Below are 24,078 nucleotides of genomic sequence, written 5' to 3'. Positions count from 1 at the left end.
TGGTGAGCATTGGTAGGTGACAAGGGGAGCTTTGCATTCAGCCTCCTGACAGGCTGGGTGGCAGTCCGTCCCAGGAAGTGGGACATCATTAACGTCACTATTAATAAAGTTCAGCGTTATGAAATGGGCGCCAACCTAGGAACACCTAATGAATGTCAATTTACATTCCCCACCTATTATCACTTCAAATTTCACTGAAGCGTGTACATTACAAATTTCTAATTACAGCTCTCCGACCGAGTTTTTCCATAGATGAGAGTACTTGCAACTATAAACCTTTTGACTGATCTGTGAAACTCCCTCCTATACCCAACAAGAAAGATCAGCATTACTGGGGGGGTGGGGGTAGGGGTGGGGTATCAACAAGGAAAGAGGGAGGGGAAAAAAATGTCTTTGAATGTTCAGTCAAAAACTTCACCTGCTTTCTTAAACAATTAACACTGAAGAAGACTGGCCTTTGACTGTGTCAATGGAAGCCCATTTTCGAGTGTTGTTTGCTTTAAACCACAAAGCCTTGTTAAGTGACTAGGATGATAACGTCCCCACTGAAAAACGGGCCCAAATCACATTGGCGCATACTGGACAATGACCCTACATCGCCTAAAACGTGACTTCCCCTTTGCTCTAGCTTACAGAAAACCGCCTTTACAAGTATCCACAATGCATCAGGGAAAAGAGCTGATGGCCCACCCTCTCCTGGGTCAAGAAAACCACAGGCTTCCAGATAGACAAAGTCCAGAATTTGAAAGCCCTTCTTGAAATTTAAAAACATGGAGTTTTCAAAGTCCACATGTTTTATTTTCTAAAAGGTGAGTCTGTTGAGACGACACACTATGGATGGTCTTGGACAACAAAGGGGTACCCCCCTAAACAAGCCAGAGGGACCCCAAGAACCATAAGCGGTTCCAGTTCTTACTGTTTCCCTTTGCATCATTTGTCCCATTCCACTAGAAAAGGATTCTCCAGACTTTTTCCTTTGGGTTTTTCTAGCTCATTCTTTACAAACAACAAGAAAAACCTACACTCTTCAGATACTGTATCACAGTTTACCTAAAAGTTATTTGAAAAAAAAAAAAAATCAAGCTAGAGAGATTCCCTTCCTCCCCATTCTTTTTCAGTCAATGTGAACAACAACAAAAAACGCCCACCTTGGGCCAAAATGAGAAGGAAAATGTTCTCTCATGAAGGAGCTGAGCCACTGAAGGATCTCCGTCCTCCATGTAGAATCCATCTCGGGTTTCATCCCTTGCAGTGCTCATGGAAGCATTGCTTTCTTCATCAAAATTCTTCCCTCTAGAAACGGCTCCTGCTGAGAGATGAGTTAATGTGTATTACTCACAAGCAGATGACCTCTGAAACAGAAACTGAGGACGGACGTGAGTAAGACTTGGAGTACCTCAGTCTACCGAGTGCCTGACATATGACTAGGATGATGTGAGGTCTTTTACCAAGCGTGTTGGTTTTATTAAAGCTTGCCATGTTGACGGTGCTCCTCCCGCTGGGTGGGTGACGCAATGGAGGCTTAGTGAGTATGCATGAACAAGTCACCTGGCACTTTGTATTTGTTCAAGGACGTCTTGGTGCAGTCTTAATGCTGACCAAGTCTCTGACCCAAGAGCTGACGTTTCTCCACTCAGGAAAATGGGTGAACATTTTGGCTAAAGTTCAAAGCTACAGCTACAGCTGAACAGTACAATGGGTGGCTTTTTGTTGTTGTTACCTTGAGCTAGTTAAAGCAGCCTAACCACAACACAGAAAGGAAACTGGTTATTCAGTCTACTCCTACTCTTTACTTCTGTTTAAAACAAAATGAGGCAAGCAACCTTTGTTTTAAGGTGATTAATAACATTTACCCAGTGAATGACTCTTCTCCCTTATGTTTGGGTGTCCCACTTAAAATCTCATTCTTCATACTCTGCTACTATTAATTTCTATGCTTAACCCAGAAGTTGTTCTGCTGTAAAACTCTTCTTAGAGTTTAAATTGTTCAAAATGTCATATTTACCTGCTAGAAGATGTTTACATACATCCAGGGATAACCTGAAATTATGATTCCTTTGCAGAAGAAAATGTATACTAATCACCCTTAATAAGAAACAGCACTGGTCATGTGACAGGAGAACAATGCACCTGAAATGAGCTGCAGTGAAACAGGACAGAAGCCAAACCGCCAGGCCTTACCTTCAGGTTGGGACGACTCTTCAGATTTATCGTCGTCCTCCAGCTTCTCCTCTTCGTCCTCCTCAGAGCCCTTCTCCGAGATGGACTTGGATCCCGCGTCGGCGCCGACCTCCAGGCCTTTTAGTTCGCTCTTTGCAGAGCCAGCCTCCACCTCCCGCTCTGGCCTGATGTCTCTCTCCCCGCCGCCGTCAGGGTCGTCTTCCCCCTCTTTCCCCTCGCGCTTCTCTTTGGCCGCCAAGCCTTCGGACTCCTCCGTTTTACCGTCGGCTGGTTCCGTGGCCTTTTCGTCCTGGAGGTGCGTGGATGGCATAACGGCAGGAGTCTGGCCAAACCCCGCCGCCAGCGGGTTCAAGGAGGACAGGCCGCCTGCGCCCCTGTTCTGCGCAAAGCTCTTATGTGCGTCCAAGAAGGACAGCTCCGGGTCGTTGAGGATGTGGTAGTCCGTCCGACTGACCCCGTGCTTGGCCGCACCGACCAGCAAGTCCCGGTCGTGCCTGCCGCACTCCCACCACTCCGGCAGGTCCAGGCTTGGCTGGCACAGCTTCAGCCTCTCTCCCAGCTGAGGGTGATGCAGCACCTGCTCGCGAATCTTCCGCAGCAGCTCGATGCGGTACAGCGTGCGCGATGCGCGCTCTTCCGTGATGGGCTCGATCATGGAGGAGAGGTCGGGCGGCTCTGGAACACAAAAGCAACCGCGTTTAGTTTGGGAAAACCCCAGAGCACTTGCAAAGTGCTTGCTCTCTTCCTTTTGGTTTTCCGGGCCTGCTGGGGTGGAGCCGTGGTCCCTGCGAGTACCCACCGTCGTCGGACCTGGCGGGCACCCGGCACACCCGCCGGCACATGGCCACGAAGCAGCTGAAGTACTTCTCCAGACTCTCGTCTGACTTCTTGTCAAGTCTGGCAAAGGCTCGAAACTGGTTCCAGTCAAATTGCTGCTTGATGGGGTCAAAAATGACCCCGAACGTGGACACCACACGGTAAAAATCTGCCTCTTCTCTTCTCGTCCATCTGTGAGAAAGAAGGTATCAGCCTGTATTCGATTAAAAGGCTCCCCCCTAAACCTAAGCACACGGTACTGGTTTTGGGGTGTGGGGGGTGGGCTGCTCAGAGGTGGGGAGGCCCGTCCTCTAAGGCACTGCCTTGGAGGGAGTTCCGGCTGTCGTGGACAGGAGAGGGGCCGGGGCTGGGAATGGGCCGACGCCCCGAGGAAACTCACTTCTGCCGTTTCTCCGATATGACAGCCTCCCTCTCGGCTTCCAGCGCCCGCACTTCCTCCCGCGGCCGCCGTCTCCGCCGGTCGGTCTTCATCAGGGCCTCCTGCCGCAGCTGCTGCCTTTTGTAGCTGCGCTGGTAGGCGGTGATGAGCCGGCGCAGGCGGGTGGTCAGGGCCGAGGTGTGGGGCCAGTAAAGCTGGCCGAACTCGGCGTTGCTCTCGCTGTGCTTGCCTGGGGGAGGGGAAGAGTTATTATTATTTTTTTTAATATTTTTATTGCGATATCTCTGCACACATGCAGTCCATTCAATGCATACAATCAGTGGCTCATGCTATTATCCCGTAGTTGTGTACTCATCACCATGATCGTTTTTAGAACATCTGCATTGCTCCAGAAAAAGAAATAAAAAGAAAAAACAAAAAAACTCATCCATCCCATACTCCTTACTCCTCCTCCTCATTGACCACAGGTATTTCCAGTGACCCAATTATTTACCCTTTATCCCCCTCATTATTTATTATGCTTATTTTTTTTTTACTCATCTGTCCATACCCTGGATAAAAGGAGCATCAGACACAAGGTTTTCACAACCACACAGTCACACTGTAAAAGTCATATAGTTACACAGTCGTCTTCAAGAATCAAAGCTACTGGGACACAGCTCTACAGTTTCAGGTACTTCCCTCCAGCCACCCCAACACACCATAAACTAAAACGGGATATCTATATACTGCCTAAGAATAACCTCCAGGATAATCTCTCTACTCTGTTTGATATGGGAATGGTTATTTTTGAAATGCGTAACTGCAACCTTGCAATCAGTGCAAGATCTTCCAAGCAAACAGGATGGCTCAGGAACTTTCAGATGACAGCAGGGAAAGGGCTCCTCCATGCCCCTATTTTTAAAGTACAAGTGATAAATAACCTCAGAGTAGAACTTATGAACGATTTCTTCTCTAATGCCTTGGGGAAGTATGCGTGTGTGTGTCGTGGGGGGGACCAAGTATATTTGACCATCTTTATCAAAGAAACAGACATCGCACCATAAACTTCATCGTCAGGTGCCCTTGTGCACTGCAGTTACTGTGCTCATCTGGCACCGAAGAGTTATTTGCACAACTGCCTGCTAATGATTTTACATCAGTTAAGAGAGATCGATGGTCTATATAAATTGGCAATATTTCAGATAAATACCTGGCAAATGCCCTACTCCTGAGAATAACGTTTCTAAAGATGACTAAACATTTTCACTGATTGATATGACATATACTCAGGGCTACTGTCTTAGTTCAAAACATAAGTTATTCTAGCACAGAAATTCAGTTTAATAAAGAATCAACAATAAAGAACCAAAATTATTCCTAAAAGAGATGAGTCAGTGTGGAGGAAACAACATCTGGAGACACCACCACCAGAAAGAAGCCAAGTCCCTAACACAAGAATAATTACCACACAACACACGTGTTCTGCTCGTGGGCTTTCATGCAGCCTCACCTGTAGTGTGTATTTCCATGGACTCTTCCTTATCCTCTGGAGGAGAATTTGCAAATTCCTTAAAAGCAAAGCAAGAAAGAGAGTTATCCAAATCTGGCGTTTCCATTTCACTTTATCTTTTAAAGAACAGGTGGCTATCTATAAAGTGTAACCAGTTTTATATGGGCAGATAATATTTTAATGGTGCTGCAAAAGCCAGTAGACTCAAGTTCTTACATCTATTTCATCCTTGAATGGAGTTCTGGTTGGTTTATATTCTGGGTCTTCATCTTCTCTGTCAAATTCTCCCCTGTATAAAATTTAGAAATCTTCTAAGAATCATACTGACAAGCAGGAAAGTGAAGGGGGGGTGGGGGGTGGGAAGGAGCAATGCAACTTTCAGTGCTGGACTTAACATCAGGAGTGTTTATAACATGCAGCCACGGCAGGGGTGGGGGAGGGGGGCTGTCTCTTGGAAAAGACAAACAAGTTTCAGATTATCTAGATAAAACGTCCCGTTTAAAGAGTCACTGTGACACACAAATAGACTATATCGGGGTGAACGTCATTTAAGTTCAAATCAGTGGCACTCGGTGTGGAGTGGAGTCTGAGAGGTGAGCCCTGCCAAAACGCGTGATGCTGACACAAAGTTTATTAAAATTTTAGAATGTCCTTTCTTACCCGTCACCGCCATCTGCTAGCATGTCTGTTCCTCTCTGCTCGGCAGCAATGGCCTTGGCATCGGGCATGCCAACTCGCTCCAGAAAACACAGTGCGGGGTCAGCGCGCATAGAATTGTACTTCTCGTAGCCTGAGCCACCCCCGCCAGCCCACGAAGGAAGCACACAGAAACAAAGAAAGGCCTCATCACAGACAAAATCACGGCACCACGACGACACGCAAGTTTTGTCTCTCAGTCAAGCTTGCATCTACCCTGAATTTAAATAAACCTTGTTTAGTAAAGCGACTTACGGAGCAATCACTCTTGGGAAGCTTTTGGGGGCCAGGTCACCCTTCAGGGACGTTACCAGAATTAATGACCAATTCTAATAGAAAAACATGTTCAGAATAACATGCGAGATGCCTGGAAAGATTTTGACCCTTTTTTCTCCCAGATCTAATTTTGCTTGACATTTAAAAGGCTCCGTGATGTTCTTCCTGACCTCTGCAGGGCTACTCCGAGCACGCCCCACCCTCCTCCCGGACAGCTTCGGTCCTGCTGGAACCTGCACCGCTGGCTGAAAAACCCCTGTATGTGGAAGGCCAGCGAACCTGTCCTATTAGGTTTAGGATGATGCATGTCAGTAAGATGACACTGTTCCCTCTATGGTTTTCAAACTGCAATTTGCTTTTTGACTGCCCAAGTTGACTAGATGGGAAATGGCAGATCCCAACAGCGCGCGGCAGGAAAATGATTTTTAGGCTGAGTTCACAAAACGTGGCTGCGGTACAGAGGCAGAACAGCACAATTCAATTAGGATGTGTACTACAACACACCGCTCCTAACTGCTGTAGAGCCTCAAGCCAAACTGTAATCATGAAAGGTTTTATAAGCCATCATTCTCCCCTTTAGTCAGGCTGGGCTGCTGAGAATACCTCGGCGACCTCTAGAGAGTTGGGATTATAATCAGGAACCGCTCACTGTATATATCATGCCAGTTCTGCATCCCCAGCCTTTCAAAGTTAACAAGGCTGCATCCCGCTCAGGGGAGCCGCGAGTTCTCAGCACTGACATTTGTGAAATATTGCTTGGAACAAAGCCCAGGAGGCACTTGTACAGATTAATAGCAGAGGTTAAGCCCACCGTCCACTCTGACACTGCCTGGCAAAGTTAGCAAGTGAAAGTCGAGCTGGAAGCAAAGTTTTTGGGGATCTAGAGCACGACTTGGCCATTATTAAAACAAATATGGTTTTGGTTTTATTTACAGCCAAGAAAGAAATGTTTTCTTCTCAAACACTCAACAAACATTCAAAAACAGCATCTGATATTTACAGTTCATATTAGATTTTTAGTACAGAAAAATGGTAGACGCCAAGAGTCCTTTGGAACTGTCCTCATTAATTTTATGACTTTGGAAAAGAGGAGGCAAGGAGTTCTACAGAGAGACAAAGCCACAGAGGCAGGATGCATGCAAGCCGAAACGTCACTTACCATGCTTGAACACGCCAATTAAAAGGGATTTATCTGCTTCCTTATCCCACCAATCTGTAGGAACTTCAGCATGGAAAGTTTCAGGTATCCACACATCTGCTTCGCTACAAAGACAATCATTTACATAAGATTTCAAATAAATGCCAGCGTTAAAAAAGATTTCCAAGTGATGGGTACAATGCACACATCCATACTGCCCTCTCTCACATAGTAACTATCTGAGCTCCAGGTGTGTGTGTGGGGTGGGGTGGGGAGGCTGAGCAAAGGTGAAAGGAAGGGGCAGAAATGAGCTCTGTGGCCCAGTGTCACAGATTCAAGGTCATCCTAAAACATCGGTCGTTTATTCCATGCGTTTTCATACGTACAGGCATATAGACAAACAGTGTCTGCCAGACTCTCATCATGCCGCCCCCATCCCCACCCCACCCCCGACCCAAGCCCACAAGGCAATCGCTGTGTCAAGGTACAAAAGAGAAGACGCACTAGTGGTGGTTTACGGAGGTTTTTAAACACAAGGCATGATGCGCCCGGTGCCGCCGACCGTGGCGCGGCGGCCCGACACAAAGGCGCACTTGCACTAACCTTGAGTCAGCACCCTCTAAGATCTTATCTGCCTGCTCTCCTATCACTTCTTGTCTTAGGTAGTACAGCATGCGGACACGCAGCAGGACCCTGGAGAGGAAGACAGAGGGGGGGAAAAGTTCTTAACTTCAGGACTGTTTGCCAACAGTGGCTTTTGGCAGCTGCCGCTGTTCATCCATCATCCTGCCAAGGCTGATTAGCCATGCTGTATGGTAGGCTTGAAGCGTGACAGATGGTGGCACATAATCACCTCTGTGTGGTGCTTTCTGCTGGCTTCCAACAGGCCTGCCTGGCAACCGCTCCCACTGCACAGAGAGGGACCCGGCTCGGCCCAGCCCAGGCACACTTCATTGACTTCTACCTAGTGCAGCTTGTGCAGTTAAGACACGTACCCCACACCACTGCCTCTGAAGTATTGAAGCAAGTTTGTAAACAACTGAGCAGATGGCTTTCAGTAACTGTTCTGCTTCATTATCTCATAAAATTTCCTCAGCTGCTGCCTTAAAACCATTTTTGGAAGCACATCAGAAGTTGTAGGAATAAACGAGATATAAAATCTGGTTTTACTACCTTACAATAAACCCTCAATATGGAATGTCAGGTTTTTCAGATTATACAACTTTGCTTCTGAGGAAGGAAGATGGGGCTGGGGGTGGGTCCTCACTCTTCTCCCTTAAGGAGTATTAAGCATTTTTATTCCTTCTGGTTTATGGTACCTGTGAAAGTAAGCTGTGGCTTAAAAAACAACAATAAAGCATTATAGAGGAGATGAATGTGTCCATTTCATTGAAATCCTGAGTTGTTTCTCAAGGAATCAAATTTAAAAAGCCAAACCCCATGACATTCTAGGAACCAGAGTTTCAATCCCATTTGGATTCCCTCAATGGCTAAAACATAGTTCTTCCTGGTGACTCCCAAATGCCTACGTCCACTCTGAGTCTAATATCCCCTGCTGGACGGCCCCTGGGGTGCATTCAGGACTGATGACTGGAGACCCCCTCCTTGGCCACGAGTCGATGACGGCACCACGTGCTACTTCTCATCACACACTCGTGTGGCACCTCACAGCAATGTATCACTTTCACATGTACTGGCTCGTCTGAGCTGCACAATGATCCTATGAGGAAGTGGGGCAAGTTCCAATTTCCACTTTATGAACGTGAAAACTGAGACTAACACAAGATAGATGGCTTATCCAAGGCCGCGGTCCCTTGAGGAGGGAACACTCGAAATGACATCCGGCTGACCCCCTCCCACCATCTCCCCATGATGCAGGGACCTCCCTTTAAACATCAGAGTGACAACTAAGGACAGCTCCCCCAAAGCAGACCACCCCTGATTCTATGCAATGGCTCGTCTGCGGCATGCCTTTCTCCACACCTCCACGGGCTACTCCTCGCTGGTCTGGTTCCAGATGGCTCAGTGTGAGGGGGCAGGTCTCTGTCACCCTCTGAATGTTCTCCCAGGTTAGCAATCACTTTGGGTGACCTGTGGTCTAAAAATTGATTGGACCACACTTCACCATCACACAGAAAAAACATGAGCCACCAGGTCTGGTAGAGAACTTTTAAGGCCAGAGTCCACTCCCAGAAGCAACTCAGCTCCTCAGCAAGAGCCGTTCTGAAGGAAATAAGGCTCAGCCTTTGGCTGGATTCTCTTTCACTCACAGCAAAGCTCAATCCAGTGGTGGTGCTCCTGGTCTCCCCCTTTCGGGAGAAGATGAAGTTTTCTGCTTTGGGAGGTATGCTACGGACGTTGATGGACCCACTGTGAACATCACCTTTCATTACAAGGGAAAAACTCAGACCAATGCAACTGCCTGATTCGGTGACCCCCTATGGAACAGACTGAGCCACCCTGGTCCCTGGCGGGTTCAGGACATGGTCTCGGATCTCCAGGCCTTCTTCAGGCCTCACCACTTGTCCCAACAGGGAGCAGAGACTATCCAGGACCCTGCACTGCATGGAGCTGCCCTATATCCTCCTCAGTTGCTTTTAATCTGAGACAACTCCTCTGTCTCTGTCTCTCAGTGCTTGAAGAATACCAGTCGGTTATTTTCTAAGATGTCCCTCAATTTGGGTCTCACTTCCTATCTTAACCGGCATCAGCGTGTCCTTGTTTTGATCCCGTTAAGTCTCGAGGCACCATCTGTCAGGAAATGAGAGTCGGACGGCAGCGTCCTCCCAGATGGGACAGGATGCGGCAGCATCCCCCCGAGAGCGAGCGGGGAGCCGCGAGGAGCCCTGGCTACCTCTGGCCATGCCTCCCCTAATTGCGGGCAGTGCCCCGGGGAGGTCTGCTACCGACAAGGGAGTGAGGGGGCGGGGGGTTCAAAACCGCCGGCCCGGGGACAGGAGCCGCAGCGTCGGCACTAAACCCGGGGAGACGCGGCTGCTGTAGCACACCAACTTCACCTCTCGGTCCGTCTGCACTGGGGATTCAAAAGGCGTTTGACCAATTACAAAATGGGAAAAAGACTTAAACAGACACCTACCAGAAGAAGAATTACGGATGGCCAAGAGGCACATGAAGAGATGCTCAATGTCCCTGGCCATTAGAGAAATGCAAATCAAAACCACAATGAGATATCATCTCACACCCACCAGAATGGCCATTATCAACAAAACAGAAAATGACAAGTGCTGGAGAGGATGCGGAGAAAGAGGCACACTTATTCACTGTTGGTGGGAATGTCAAAGGGTGCAACCACTGTGGAAGGCAGTTTGGCGGTTCCTCAAAAAGCTGAATATAGAATTGCCATACGACCCAGCAATACCACTGCTAGGTATCTACTCAAAGGACTTAAGGGCAAAGACACAAACGGACATTTGCACACCAATGTTTATAGCAGCGTTATTTACAATTGCAAAGAGATGGAAACAGCCAAAATCTCCATCAACAGAAGAGTGGCTAAACAAACTGTGGTATATACATACGATGGAATATTATGCAGCTTTAAGACAAGATAAACTTGTGAACCATGTAATAACATGGATGGACCTAGAGAATATTATGCTGAGTGAATCCAGCCAAAAACTAAAGGACAAATACTGTATGGTCCCACTGTTGTGAATGGACATTCGAGAATAAACTTGAAATATGTCATTGGTAACAGAGTTCAGCAGGAGTTAGAAACAGGGTAAGACAATGGGTAATTGAAGCTGAAGGGATACAGATTGTGCAACAGGACTAGATACAAAAACTCAAAAATGGACAGCACAATAATACCTAATTGTAAAGTAATCATGTTAAAATACTGAATGAAGCTGCATCTGAGCTATAGGGTTTTTTTTTTTGTTTTTGTTTGCTTGTTGGTTTGTTTGTTGTTGTTGTTTTTTACTATTACTACTACTTTTATTTCTTTTCTTTATATTAACATTTTATATCTTTTTCTGTTGTGTTGCTAGTTCCTCTAAACTGATGCAAATGTACTAAGAAACAATGATCATGCATCTATGTGATGATGTTAAGAATTACTGAGTGCATATGTAGAATGGTATGATTTCTAAATGTTGTGTTAATTTCTTTTTTTTCTTTCCGTTAATAAAAAAAAAAAAAAAAAAAAAAAAAAAAAAGGCGTTTGAAGCTTACATAAACTACAAGGATGCTGCACCTTTAAGTGGGGTGGCATTTTGGGGAGAACTCTCACACTACAGCAAGACTAAGTTTCTGAGGCACCAAAAATGGCGTGAGGTAATGGCTCAGAAGGCTCAAAAAGGAAAAGTTTTGTTAGTAAAAATTCAATACAGCCATCAAGGGAGGCCCCCCAAGCACCACAGCTACTGAGGGAAGTCGTGAGAGCCAGGACGTCCCAGGTGCTTCCACGTGGCCCGGAGTCTGCCTCACAACAGCCCTAGGCGGCAGGCTGGGGGCCAAGGTAGGCAGGGAGAGCGGTGGATGAGAACGAGGGCCCCACACTGGTCTGGTCTGGGGCTGGAATCTACTCTGCCCTTTCATGGGGCTGAGGGACCTTACGGAAGTTTCTCAACTGGGGCCTCAGTATCCTCATCGAATGGGAACAAGGTGGCACTGCATATCTCAGGCAATTCCAACAGATAAGCCATGTCAGGCGTGTAGCCTGCTTCCAAGAATTACATCCTTGGACTTCCCTGCTGCTACTTTTTCAAGAGAGAGATGCGTTTACTTGTTTACGTCTTGCCTCACCCAACCAAGGCCTTGTTGCAGAACTCTGACTAACAAGGAAATTGAGGCTTAAGGAGGCTGTGTCGCTTGCCCGAGTTTACACAAAGCTAGGAAGTGGCAGAGCAGGACAGACTGCTGCCTGGAATTCTGATACTGAAGAACAGACACTCAAAGGACAGCAGTAGCAAAGGTGGATGCCAGCTTCCTAATGCAGTCAGTGAGCCGAGAGCTCCAAGCAGTAACGCGCATTTAGGTTCAATGTTCTTCAATGACACAGAACAGGACATAAGACTGTGGTTCTAAGCTCACAGATAGGGGAAAAGGTCCCACGACAGAGAAGACAGGAAGCAAAAACCAACAGCACCAGTGCTTGTTCTCCACCAGCAGAAGGGGGGATGGTGGAAAGCGACTCACAACTCTCTCACAAACACAGGCACGGCGGCCTCTAAAAGCACGTGCTCCCGTGACATGGCATCGCGTTCCAAGACCAGGAAGGCTATGGGAAGACAGCGGCTGCACAGTTTCAAGGTCTTCAGGACCCACACACTTCTCAGGGGACAAAAGAGGGAATGAAGCCCGCCCGCGGCCGTACTTGTTGCAGTGATGCTTCAGGTGCTTCTTGTAGCTGTCCTCCTGGAACAGGGCGTCGGGGTTGCAGCCAGCCAGCCAGTCGGCGTCCTGCACCAGCGGCTGCGTGCTCTGCGCCTTCACCTTCTTCCCCTTCCTGCCCCTGGGCACAGGGGCCGACAGACCTGCAACGACAACCACAGCTGCCCGTCACAGCCCGTGGCAGAGGGGAGGGGACCAGGACGGGGAGCGTCTGTGTGCATCTGCTTAGCGGCAATGTGTCCGCACGGTGTGGGGTGTGGGGGAGACCTGGCAACTGGGCGGGCAGCCACGACGTACCGGAGTGGTTGGCCAGGGCACGTGTCTGCCCATCAGCCGTGGGCGTGATCAGGTCCCAGATGAAGCTCTTGATGTTCTCATCCCCTCTGTAGTGGTTGAGGCAGTACACGAGGATGGTCCGGCAGATGGTTTCCACGTCCTGCTCGGTGAGCGGACGTTTGTAGCGTCCGTGTGAAAGGATGTCCGTCCACCGTCCCCAGCTGAAAACAGACATGTGGCATGTCGAGGGGTGGGAGGTGCCCTCGGGTTTAGCTTTGGGTCCTGACATCAAGGGTCAGGTACCAGGGCTGGGGCACCCTGGGTCAAAACTAAGACTACTGTAGGTCAGGGGGTGTGACAGGACCGAGGAATGAGGGGGTGGCAGGGTCATGCTCATTGGGGGGGGGACACTGCAGAGAGGACCAGGCCCCAGTTCCTTGCCGAGGAAGAGGCAGTTGTGGTGGCTGCTCTCAGGACACGAGGACAATCTGGGGACGTGGGGAGTCTGTGCTTTGCCTCACCCTCCCATGTCTGGACGTCTGGATGCTGAGCAAGCCTCTGAGATGAAAGGGGGCTGAGGCAGGTGTGGCGATGTCAGAGCGAGGATGCAACGCTGAGGCTCTGGTGGCACCGCCATGCCCCAGGAATGCCATGATGAGTAATAAAAGTCTACACAAAGCACTGAGTTTCCTCTTCCAATAAGGAGACATGACTCTAAAGTACAATAGCGCTCACTGGAAAAATGGTCCACCAGCTCCTAGCTCTTCATGTGAAAAGGATGGGAGAAGGGACAGGGATGGAAGGAGCCAAGGTGGCCCGTTCAACGGAGCAGCCTGTCTGGTGCGGCAGCCCCAGCCTTTGAGGCATCGCGCCCTCTCGGGGCCACAGGTGAGGCCACACGGCAAACAACAACGTGGAGGGAGCTGGAGGAGGCCTGGGCCCCACAAGACGCAGCTAGTCAAGCCTCCTGCCTGCCTCGGGTCTGTGCATCTCCGGGAGAGCTTGGCCTCAGACGAGAGCACATGGCACCTGCTCTCGGGCCCTGCCTTCTACTCTGGCCCCATTCCTTCATCCTCTCTGGCTTTCAGTTCCTCAAACAGCAAGGCCTGCCCTCGCCTCTGGGCCTTTGGACAAGGGCTGACTCTACCAGGAACCTTCTCTTCTCCTCTTCTCCCCTCCCCAGGCCCCAACACGCCTGCTTTTCCAGCTAATTCCTGAAAACCACCAAGGGACGAGACTACACGTATCACACCCCAGAGAGGTCTCCTTCCCCTGCCAGCCCCGTAAGCGGGGAGAGGGAGTCTAGGTAACACGCTCTCTGCCCCACAGCAGCCCCAGCACAGGTCTCTGCATTTCCACTTGCTCAGCATGGGGGTGCTATTCGGTCAACAGATGATTACGGGGGAGGGAAGGGCTGCGCTGTGCTAAAAGGAAACGCAGCGTGGCCTAAGCAGAAGTCTCAGCTTTGGGAGGTGTCGGCGCTCTTCTGCTTCTGAAGCTAAACACAGACTTCTCAGCTGTGATCACTGCACTGAAATGGGGAGGCAGGTGCGGGAAGGTGAGCACTTGGAAGGGGGGGCTCTCCTCTCAGGTGAGGGCAGACGGGAGCAAGGGCCCTGTGTGCCAGATGGTCAGTGGAGTGGACACAGCTGCTGCGACACAGCAGCACTCTGCTTCAGTGGGACTCTGCTTCCTCCCCAAACTGTCCTGGACCCATCGCTGCCTTTGCCTGCTGGCACTACACTACATGCTGGGGACAGGAAGAAAGAGCTCCTGGCCTCGGGGAGGTGCTACTTGGTGCCCTGGCAGGACAGACCGACCACATCCCAGGACCAGCCAGGCTCTGAGGCCCAGGGCCAGCAGTGGTCCTTGCCTGCAGCCGTGACGGACCCTGGTATGGGGTGGGGCAGAGGCCACCAGGCAGTGGAGCTGGGGCGAGTCAAAGAGGAGTGAGACGGGGGCACTGCCTCTCCGGGACCTGTGGTCCAGCAGGGGAACCGCCACATGTTCACAGAGCTGAAATGACCATCCACTTATGTTTCAGAGGAGTTGGATTATAAGAGCTTCCCAGGTGGGATTACTGCCTTCAACACATTTTTGTAACTAAAAAGTACGTACAGATTACTGTAGTCTCAACTTTTATGCAAAGGTAAAACAGGAAAAGATGTAGTAATTTTGAGACTTTGCTCTGAGTTATTAATGATCAACCAATAAATTTGGATCTGACCTAATTCCTTAAGGTCTGAGTCAGTGCCGGTGACTGCAGGTGGCCTCTTCCAGCCCAGGAGATTTGGAAATCTTTGGATACACCTTCACCAAACCTCCACCTTCGATCCACTGAAATGACTGTGGAGCATTCACCTGATTTGTTTATTGGGTGATCCCAGAAGTTCAAACGCTAATATGGATTTTCTCTACCAGTTGGAAATTCTAACACTTACTAAAATAAAAATGCATTTTACATGGTAAGTCCAACTCACCCATAAACAAGCAGGTTCTTCTCAACCCTGAAACACTCGCTCCTCGCATAGCCCTGAGACTTATCCTGGGGGCGCCGGGGCTTCACACAGGGTTTCTCTTCAGAATCACTTTCTAAGTCTGAAAATTCCATCAGCTCGTCCTCTTTCACCGCGCTGTAGAGCCTGGTCTGCTTTCTCACTCGTGGAGTGTCGATAACCAGGTTGTTCTAAAGAGAGAGCAGACACATTGGGAACCTCTGAAGGAGCAGCCCCAGGGATGGATCAGACGGGCTGCAGGGCACTGCTCACTCACCCTCCCATTTAAGGCATCGATATCCAATTCAGCCTTCTTAGCCCACTTTTGCCAGAAATTTGGATCATCCAAGGAAATATCTGTCCTGTTTCCAGAGGCAACAAAACTGGCCTAAGGAAAGAAAAAAAAAAAAAAACCTGCATTATTTGAGATACCTTTCTCAGAGGCAAAATGCAGAAGAGCTTTCATTTTTCACTCTGCATTAGTGAGCCCCTCTGCTCTGGGCATGGCAGTAGGTGGGCCTAAGATGAGAGCCGGGTCCTTGGGGGGTCCCCATCCAGAGGGTGGACCAGGCTAGGAGACAAAGGACAGCACAACCAGGTAAGTGGGAGGGGACAGGTACCACGATACACAGAGGAGGGGCCCCTAAACCAGTTAGACAGTGTGGGGGTGGTGAGGGAGGGCAGAGAAGGTCATGCCTGGACCAGCTTTGAAAAAGCTCACAAAACAGAAAAGCATGTGGAGGCATCCACGGTGGGGGGGAAGACATGGGCAAAAGCCCAGGGATGCTGTGGGAGGGTGGGCAAAGCTGTGGCTGGTGAGGCTGGCTTGAAGCCGGATCAAGAGAGGCAGCAGGAAGCTACCTGGAGGACTGTCTCCGGGACAGGCTCACACGCAGGGTCACGCGTTAGAAAGGCCATGCCCTGGAGGGTGGAGAGTAGAACAGAGCAGAACTGGCTACTGCGGCAGTTTAGGTAAGACATGGGCAAAGACCAACCACAGTGAGAGCAGAAATGGAGAAAGGGAGGCAGGCTAGAAAGATGCGCTTTAAAGGACAAAATCAAGGGGTCAGAATCTGGGCAGATGTGGAGCCTGGAGGAGGAGGAACCCAGGAACAGCCTCGGCATCCGACTGTGGCATCTGAGCGCGTGGCTGAGGCCAGCAAAAAGGCAAGTGGGGAGGCGCGTCCAGGCCAGGCTGATGACTTCGCGCTGGACAGAAGGAATTCGAAGTGCCTGTGGAGGCTGAAGAAAGAACCCGAAGAGGCTGAAAAGGAGCGACAGGGATGCTGCTGCCATCATACATGGTGGAACAGAGCCTTTCAAGAGGACAACTGGACATCCACATGCAAAAAGAGAAAACTGAAGCCCTGCCTTGCACCATCACAAAAATGAGCTCAAAGTGGATCCCAGATCTCACTGGAAGTGCGAAAACTATGAAACTCTTACAAGAAAACTCAGGAGTAGATCTTTGTGATCCTGGGTGAGGCAACTGTTTCTTAGAAACGACACCAAGAGTACAACTGATGACACAAAGAATTGGTGAATTTGACTTCATCAAAACTCTACACCATTAAGAAAAGATTGGGAGGAAATACTTGCAAATCAGTGCACACTATCTGAGGAACATATAAAGAACCCTTAAAATTCAACAAAAAGTCTTATAACTAAAAAAAAAAAGCAAAGGATTTGAATAACCATCTCTCCAAAGACGATATACAAGTGGCGAATAAGCACGGAAAAGATGCTCAGCAACCGTCATCAGAGAACTGCAAAACAAACCCGGAACCGGACGCCCTTCACACGCACAAGGATGGCCGCGATGAAAGAGGACACACGCTCAGAAGTACTGGCGAGGACGTGGAGAAGTCAGAACACTGCCAGTGGGAATGGAGGATGGGGCCGCTGCTTTGGAAAATAGTCTGGCAGTTCCTCAAAAGGTTAAACCACAGGCCCCAACAGTTCCACTCCTGGTGTATATCCGAGCAAAATGGGAACAAATATCCTCAAAAAAGCTTGTACGCAATGTTCATAGCAGCATTATTCACAGTAACCAAAAAGTGGAAACCACCCAAATGTCCATTACCAACTGTCAAATGTGGCATATGCAGACAATGGACTACTGTTCGGCAATAAAAAGGAACAGGCTACTGATGCGTGCTACAACATGGGTGAACCTCAAAAATACTAAGCTAAATGACAGAAGCCAGACAAAAGGCCACATATCGTACGATCTCATTTATATGGAATGTCCAGACAGGCAAAACCACAGGCCCAGCCAGTGGACTTAGTGGGTGCCAGGACTGGAGAGTGACTGCTTCCAGGCAGGAGGGATATTCGGGGTGATGGAAGTGCTTAAAGCTTTTAGCTTGTGTGACGGTTGCACAGCTCTGGAAATAATGTTGATAATCTTTGAACTGACACTTAAACAGGTGCACTTTACGGTACATAAGTCACATTTCTGTAAAGCTATTAAATAACTAAGTGTGGCACGGACCTCAGTGTGGATGTGGGGAGCCCTGTGCAGGTCAAGCCTCGGAGGGGCTCTCGGGGTAAGGATGGGAACTCAGCGTGGCCATGCTAGAGAAGTTCTGCCAGGGAGGTGGGCAGGCGGGGCAAGGTTGGAGCTGAAGTGTAAAAGAAAGGGAGGCCCTGGGGACAGCTGGTGCAGAGGATGCATGCGTGGACTCCAGCTATTAGGAAAAGACTTTGGGCTGGGAGAAACAGGCTGGAGGCTGTTTAAAGATAGGATGTGATGGCTCCTGTTAGGCTGTTCCAGGAACCAGACTCTTAGGAGAAAGGGAGCGGATGATGGAGCAAGGTCTCGGAGGAAGTGAGACAGGCTGGGGTGGCAGGGAGCACCGGGGATGAGCAGGGTGAAAAGAACAGAGAACAGAAGCCTATAGAAGTCCAAGGACAACACAGAAGTCCAAGGACAACACAGAAGAACAGAAGTCCAAGGACAACATGGTGCCACGGACACAGGGGAGAACCCAAAGCACAGAGGGTGCTGATGAGCTGGGGGTTCCACAGGGAGTTAAGAATTAATTTATAATCCGTGATGCTGACGTGCGGGCCTCTTCCCAGCGGCTTTGCCTGCTATGCCTCCAGGGTAAGACCTGGTCCTTCCAATGGGGCCGCACCTTGGCAAACGTGGACCCTTTGCCCTCAGACTCGATGGTGATGGTGTGGGTTCGCCGGAGGAGAATCTGGTCAATGTCTTCTTCACAGAACTTAGACCCTTCATCCTCCTCATCCATGAGTGCGCCGTAGGCCCCTTTCCGGAGAAGGTCCTCTATTTCTTTCTTGGAAAGCTGTTGGACCTGATTTTGAGAAATGTTTAAATTAGTTCCTTTAGAATAGGAACATGTGCAGACTGAACACACACTTCATATTTCTCAGAGAGAGGAAACCTGAATTATAACAAGGAAAATGTGACAAAACATGCTTAAAATATTGAGGTCAAACGAAAATAGGATGCTGAATAATTTCTTAATATTGGCTAAGTAAGGAAGCAGACTAAATGAATTGTTTCTGGAAGTTCTGTTTTACCCCATTGGCAGCATTTTCTCTCCCACTCATGGACTGCAGGACAGCTTTATCCAGACCAAGCTTCAAACTAGCCTTGTCGAACATTTCTCTCTCATAAGAGTTTCTTGTAATCAGCCTGTAGATTTTCACAGATTTGCTCTGTCCTATTCTGTGACATCTAGCCTGAGCCTGGAAGAAGGAGGAAATGAATGACTGTCAAAGAAAGAAAAGACTCAATTGTCAGTTGTAAGGGCACATGTTCCAATGGATACAGGTGCATTTGGAAGAGTATTAACATACCAAGAAATTATATTTTCCATTATTAATAAATTGATTGTCGGTTGGTTTGTTTGCCATGAATCATGGGCACTGCCTGAATAACTACCCAACTTTAATTTATTGTTTAGAATGGGGGATTCTCCATCATAATACAGTGACTTGGGGGGAGGAAAAAAGCATCAGCAAGATTTCCTCGCTTGCTTACCTGGAGGTCATTTTGGGGATTCCAGTCTGAATCAAAGATGATGCAGGTATCAGCAGCAGTGAGATTAATGCCTAAACCTCCTGCTCTTGTACACAGGAGGAAAACAAACCTATCGGAGTCGGGCTTGGAGAAGCGGTCGATAGCTGCCTGGCGGAGGTTGCCTCTTACTCGGCCATCGATTCTTTCATACGGGTACCTAGAAAATACCAGTGTTAACAACGATCTTGACAAACTGCTGTGATATGCTTGTCACTTTTGTGTTTTTAGGAAAATGTAATACGAGCTTTTTTTTTAACAGAATGGCATGATTTATCAGAAATAATTTCAGCACAGATAGGGTTTGCTGTAGTTTTTCATGCAGTTGATTGAACGTCCAAAGACTAAATTTTATTTTACTTCCTCTCCAGTGAAATACCTAAACTCTAAAAATAGCTGACACCTTCAACTGTAAAATCACAATTTCAATTTTAGGCGGAAGCTATTCGCCCTGCAATCAAATGAAAGCAACAGGGGTGGGGAGGGGGTAGGCGGGGGGCACAAACAAAACTATGCAGTGTCCTCTTGCAGTCACTGTATAAAATAATTGTCACATACATCTAGAGTGTTTTCTAAAGAGATGCTACACATTTCCCCTATTCCATCCACTTCATCCAAAATGTCGCTTTGAGGTGAGCTCCTTGGAGCCCTGGCTCAAGCTAATTTTTTATTTCCCTTTCATTCTCGGGACGCAGCGGCCCTCACCGTCTCTGAATGAGGTAGTCTTCCAGTATGTCCAGGCAGCGCACCATCTGGGAAAAGATAAGCACCCTGTGGCCACCAGCCTTCAGCTTTGGCAGCAGCTTGTCAATCAGCACTAGCTTGCCAGCAGCCTGGATCATTGCCTGGAGCTGAAAATCTGGAGACTCTGCATTGTGTGTTTCTTTAAACTCTTCCAAAATTTTCTCTTCAGCACCTGCAGAGATTGGACAGCATAATGCGAATACTGTAAAAGGTTTTTATTACCAAAAACAACGAGCACGCTTTCAAAACCACTGCAACCTGCAGGGGCCCGAAGCACACACGCGTGAGGACGAATGGGAATCCAACCACTCGCCCAAAGTTAGGTCTGCAAAAAAACCCATAAAAGTACAAAGGGGATCAAAGTTTTAAGCACAACACATTTAGGCAGTTAGGGGGAATATCGCATTTTCCAACAAACAAATGTTTGCTGTCTGTAAAAACTGAATTTCAACAACAGACTGTCAAGCCAGAAGTGGCAGAAACAAGCCAAGGGCTAGATACCTACAGAAAAATTGGAACCTAAATTGTTAAAAGAAATGAAGAGCTGTTTACTAGATGAATATAAATACAAACAACAAAATCTGTTCTGAAACTAAGAAACAAAGCAATAGGATTCTAACAATTAGAGTGCCGGGGCAGTATTTGGGTATATAACTGCACGTTAATACGGCCCAAAGGATGGAAACAAAGGGAAATTCTCTTTTCAGGATAATCTTTGGAGATTGGGGTTGGGGGGGAGCATTGGACTTAGACATGCATCTTTTATGGTAATCTCTCATCTCCCTCCACACCCATTCCCATTTGATAATTTTCAAAGATACAAAAGTTCTATCTTGAATTTCTAAAGCTTAAAAAAAAAAACAACTTCTGAGCGTTTCATGTAAGACTTCTACACTTAAACCTCCTTCTCCCATGGCCTCATCTATATTTTTGCTTGCTCAAAGACTTGATGTACTAGAGATAATGCCTCTAGAGAACGAGGAAGCCCTCACCGCTTGCCCCCAAACCTGCCCAGGGAGCAGCAGGTGAGCTGTCTCTGAGGATGTAGGTGGCTGAGTTGGAATTAGGAAGCTTGGCCTGGCCTCCTCCCAGCTCTGCAGGGAGCTTCCCGAGGCTGGGTGATGCAGTCCCCTATCCTTTAGAAATACACACTAACAAACCCATCTGAGGGGGTCCTTTCCCAGTCTTAAACTGTGCCTGTGCCAGCAACTTAAAGTGGCTCTTCCCACCACTGGGAACTGACTGTGCACAAGACGGAGACCCACCAACCTCACAGGGGCTTCTGTCAGAGGCAGGTCAGCGAGGCCACCAGCAGGCGGACAGCACCTCCGCCGGGGTAAAAGGGCACTCCTGCTTCCGTATTGCAGAAAATAATTTAGCATGATATGGTCAGATGCAGAAACAGAGCTTGTGAATAATTAGCCAACCAAGACTCTTACTGAGAAGAGATTCAAGTCACTTGGTGCTGTCCCCAAAGCGCATGGTGACGCCTGTGAGAGGGGCCGGCAGGAGAGGAGAGGTCCAGCCCCACGGGGCACGGTCCCTCACTCCCTTCACCATGTGACTGGACGGGGAATATTCAGAATTTGTCCTTAAGGGAAGAGTAAAAAGAGGTTTTATAGGAAAATGCAAAGAACAAAAGGCTGTCTGTTGAGGGCATCTGAAAGAATGTTCTTGCACAAAGGGCTTTATTTTTCAAAGCAAGAAGTTCAGGAATTCAGGTTCTAGGTTCAGGGCAAGACGGCTTGTGGGAGGCAGGTGGGACGGGTCTAAATCGATATAGTAAATTAGGTATTGGCAGAAAATGAGTTCCATAAAATAGATTATAAGGTCTTAGCAATTCATAGATAGATAAGATTTTACTCTTATAATATTCAAGTAATTACTTTCATCTATGTTAAGATCGTAATACACAATGAAAATAAAATAGAGTGTTTCAGCAGTTTTAACCAAACTAATGGTCAATGGATACTTCTCAAAGGTGAAACTTACAAAAAGCCATCAGAAAACTATATTTCTCAAAGATGAAATAACTGCCTTAAAATAAAAATCAGATATGTTTGAACAATTTTAGCAAAAAATAAGTTTCAAAGTTAGACATCTGAAAAAATAAATAATTCAGTCAAATTAACAGAGCAATGTAAGTCTATTTCTTTACATTTTAAATCTATTCAGAGAAAAGAAGAGTAAATATCCTGCCTTCCTGATGCTACCAATAAGTTCTCACAAAAAATAGTCAAAAGGAAATAAAAATATCTTCTTAACTGAGAAAAGAAGCTACGACTGAATTAATCCACTCTAATTCTTGTTATGAATCCTGTTTCTTAAAGCAACAGTTTACCTTATCTTTAAAAATATTACCAGCAAACATGTTTTCTATATGAGTCTTTTAGCCGAGTATTTATCATGGCTAAATTGTGAGGGTGGGATGGGGTAGATGAGGTTTTGGGGACGAGGGCAATTTCTAGATGTCACAATCAAACTTTCAAATTAAAGATTTGCTTGATGTTAAACTTGTAAAGAGCCATCAGAAAACTAACTGGAAATGGGTTCTAATAAGCCCAAATGTCTTTTTGGCTCCTGCTTACATGGAAGTAGTGCTGGCATTCCATTTTTAAAAGTGTCTGTGTTTGTATGTGCGTGCATCAAAGACCAGCTGAAAGCAGCATGCAATTGCTCGGAACTTGGAAAGCCTTTCCATCCAGCAGATGATTGTGGGAAGGGCAGTAGCAGCGATGAAACCTGGCTTCGTTAGCCACCGACAAGCAAGAAGATATTTGTCAGAACAAAATAGTATCAGAAAAAAAATAAGTTTCTATTTTCTCTTTGAAATTTGTTCCATTGTGCACATCTTGTTTGTATTTTCTTTTTGTCCACTGTTCCCCACACTCCTCCTGCCCCCTGACAAAAACTGCGGTGAACCTAATCAATGGGGGAATTTTACCCGTTTTCAACCTTAGTCTCACCCTCACATTAGGGAACCTAAAGTTCAACATTTTCTTCTAATAAAGCTTGGGCCAATAATAGCAGCTCTTGTTTGTTACCAAGTTACTTAATTTTTAACAGAAAAAAAAACAACTACTAAGATGTATCAAGAACTTATAATGTGCCTGAGACGGTTCAAGTAACTTACCAGAAATATTAACTTGCAGTAAAAAGATTTCTCATTCATGTACAGCTTGTATTCTACTTGTCACTTCTAGATATTCCCCTTCTGTTTTGCTTATGCTGCCATTCTCTACTTGGGCAGATAGCTGCTGCTATTTTTCACAATTACAGAAATGTTGTGCTTTGCTGAGTTGAACTGTATTTTGATTGGGGTGGCTTTACTCTGCCACAATCAATACAAATTTTAATTTTAGCCTCCAAAATTAAAGACTTCCCTTGTGGCTGCACAACAAAGGCTTGTGGAATTGGCACTGTCTCAGGATACCTTCTCTCCAGACTGTGGATGAAAACGGACACGATATCTATGTACACGGCTGGGCAGACGTGTGCTTAATGCACATGCATGTGTATGTGTGCTCATATTTTTTTTTTTTAACAATAACGTCCCAACATAAAGGCATAATTTAAACAGGTACTTAACAGACATTTCATAATCAATGACAGAAATGCTGACATAAAGATGTGATAAATAAGAACAACCTCCACAGACACCAAGCCTTCATGAGTCCTGAGTGACTCCTAAAGAACCAGGGAGCCATAGGCTGCTGAGCTATGGGCGCGAAAGTGATCCACCGGCTTGGTTTGGAAGTAGGGGCGACCCTGCAATGCTCAGTGCATGGAATTCTCATGCAACCAAACAAAAGACGCTGGAAGGAACTGGGAATAGATAGCCAAGAGACACTGCCATCTCTCCTTTCACACATATCCTGCTGGCAGCGTTCATGCCCTTTTGTCAGTGTCTCCCTTTCTTTGCTTTCCCCTCAGAGACTACTATTATTTGTTTTCTTTTTATAAACAGATATTAAATGCAAAAATGTGTGTGTGTGTGTGTGTGTGTGCATACACACGTGCGTAATCATCCCAAGTCCCAATTCCATCTCCTAGCTCTAGAATGGACTGACCTACTAAACACTGAATTACTATGGAAGATACCCGTTTAGAAGAAAAAGTCAAAAAACCACAAAATTCAAAAGAAATCCACGGATACCACAC

General features: G+C 47.3%; 1 protein-coding gene across 8 annotated transcripts in view; it reads right to left on the bottom strand.

Annotated features, from left to right (window-relative positions):
* The window catches only part of CHD7 (chromodomain helicase DNA binding protein 7), a 197,471-nt gene that overhangs the window by 9,360 nt on the left and 164,033 nt on the right, over window positions 1-24,078 (bottom strand). For 6 of the 8 annotated variants that reach the window (XM_077166842.1, XM_077166843.1, XM_077166841.1 and 3 more), the window contains 17 exons: window positions 19,879-20,089; window positions 19,138-19,333; window positions 18,675-18,842; window positions 18,266-18,445; window positions 15,403-15,513; window positions 15,111-15,316; window positions 12,652-12,851; window positions 12,338-12,497; window positions 7,603-7,692; window positions 7,021-7,124; window positions 5,550-5,679; window positions 5,106-5,178; window positions 4,890-4,947; window positions 3,398-3,626; window positions 2,981-3,189; window positions 2,182-2,856; window positions 1,149-1,309 (listed from right to left, as the gene is read on the bottom strand). In XM_077166842.1, the coding sequence (XP_077022957.1) occupies window positions 1,149-1,309; window positions 2,182-2,856; window positions 2,981-3,189; window positions 3,398-3,626; window positions 4,890-4,947; window positions 5,106-5,178; window positions 5,550-5,679; window positions 7,021-7,124; window positions 7,603-7,692; window positions 12,338-12,497; window positions 12,652-12,851; window positions 15,111-15,316; window positions 15,403-15,513; window positions 18,266-18,445; window positions 18,675-18,842; window positions 19,138-19,333; window positions 19,879-20,089 (3,161 nt within the window). The remainder of the gene's footprint in view (window positions 1-1,148; window positions 1,310-2,181; window positions 2,857-2,980; window positions 3,190-3,397; window positions 3,627-4,889; window positions 4,948-5,105; window positions 5,179-5,549; window positions 5,680-7,020; window positions 7,125-7,602; window positions 7,693-12,337; window positions 12,498-12,651; window positions 12,852-15,110; window positions 15,317-15,402; window positions 15,514-18,265; window positions 18,446-18,674; window positions 18,843-19,137; window positions 19,334-19,878; window positions 20,090-24,078) is intronic. The other 2 variants (XM_077166845.1, XM_077166847.1) reach the window with 1 other exon arrangement.

Source organism: Tamandua tetradactyla, chromosome 6 (genome assembly GCF_023851605.1).
Source record: "Tamandua tetradactyla isolate mTamTet1 chromosome 6, mTamTet1.pri, whole genome shotgun sequence".
NCBI classification, from domain to species: domain Eukaryota; kingdom Metazoa; phylum Chordata; class Mammalia; order Pilosa; family Myrmecophagidae; genus Tamandua; species Tamandua tetradactyla.
Note: the sequence above shows the minus strand (reverse complement) of the source record. Positions and strands in the feature narration are given on the sequence as shown.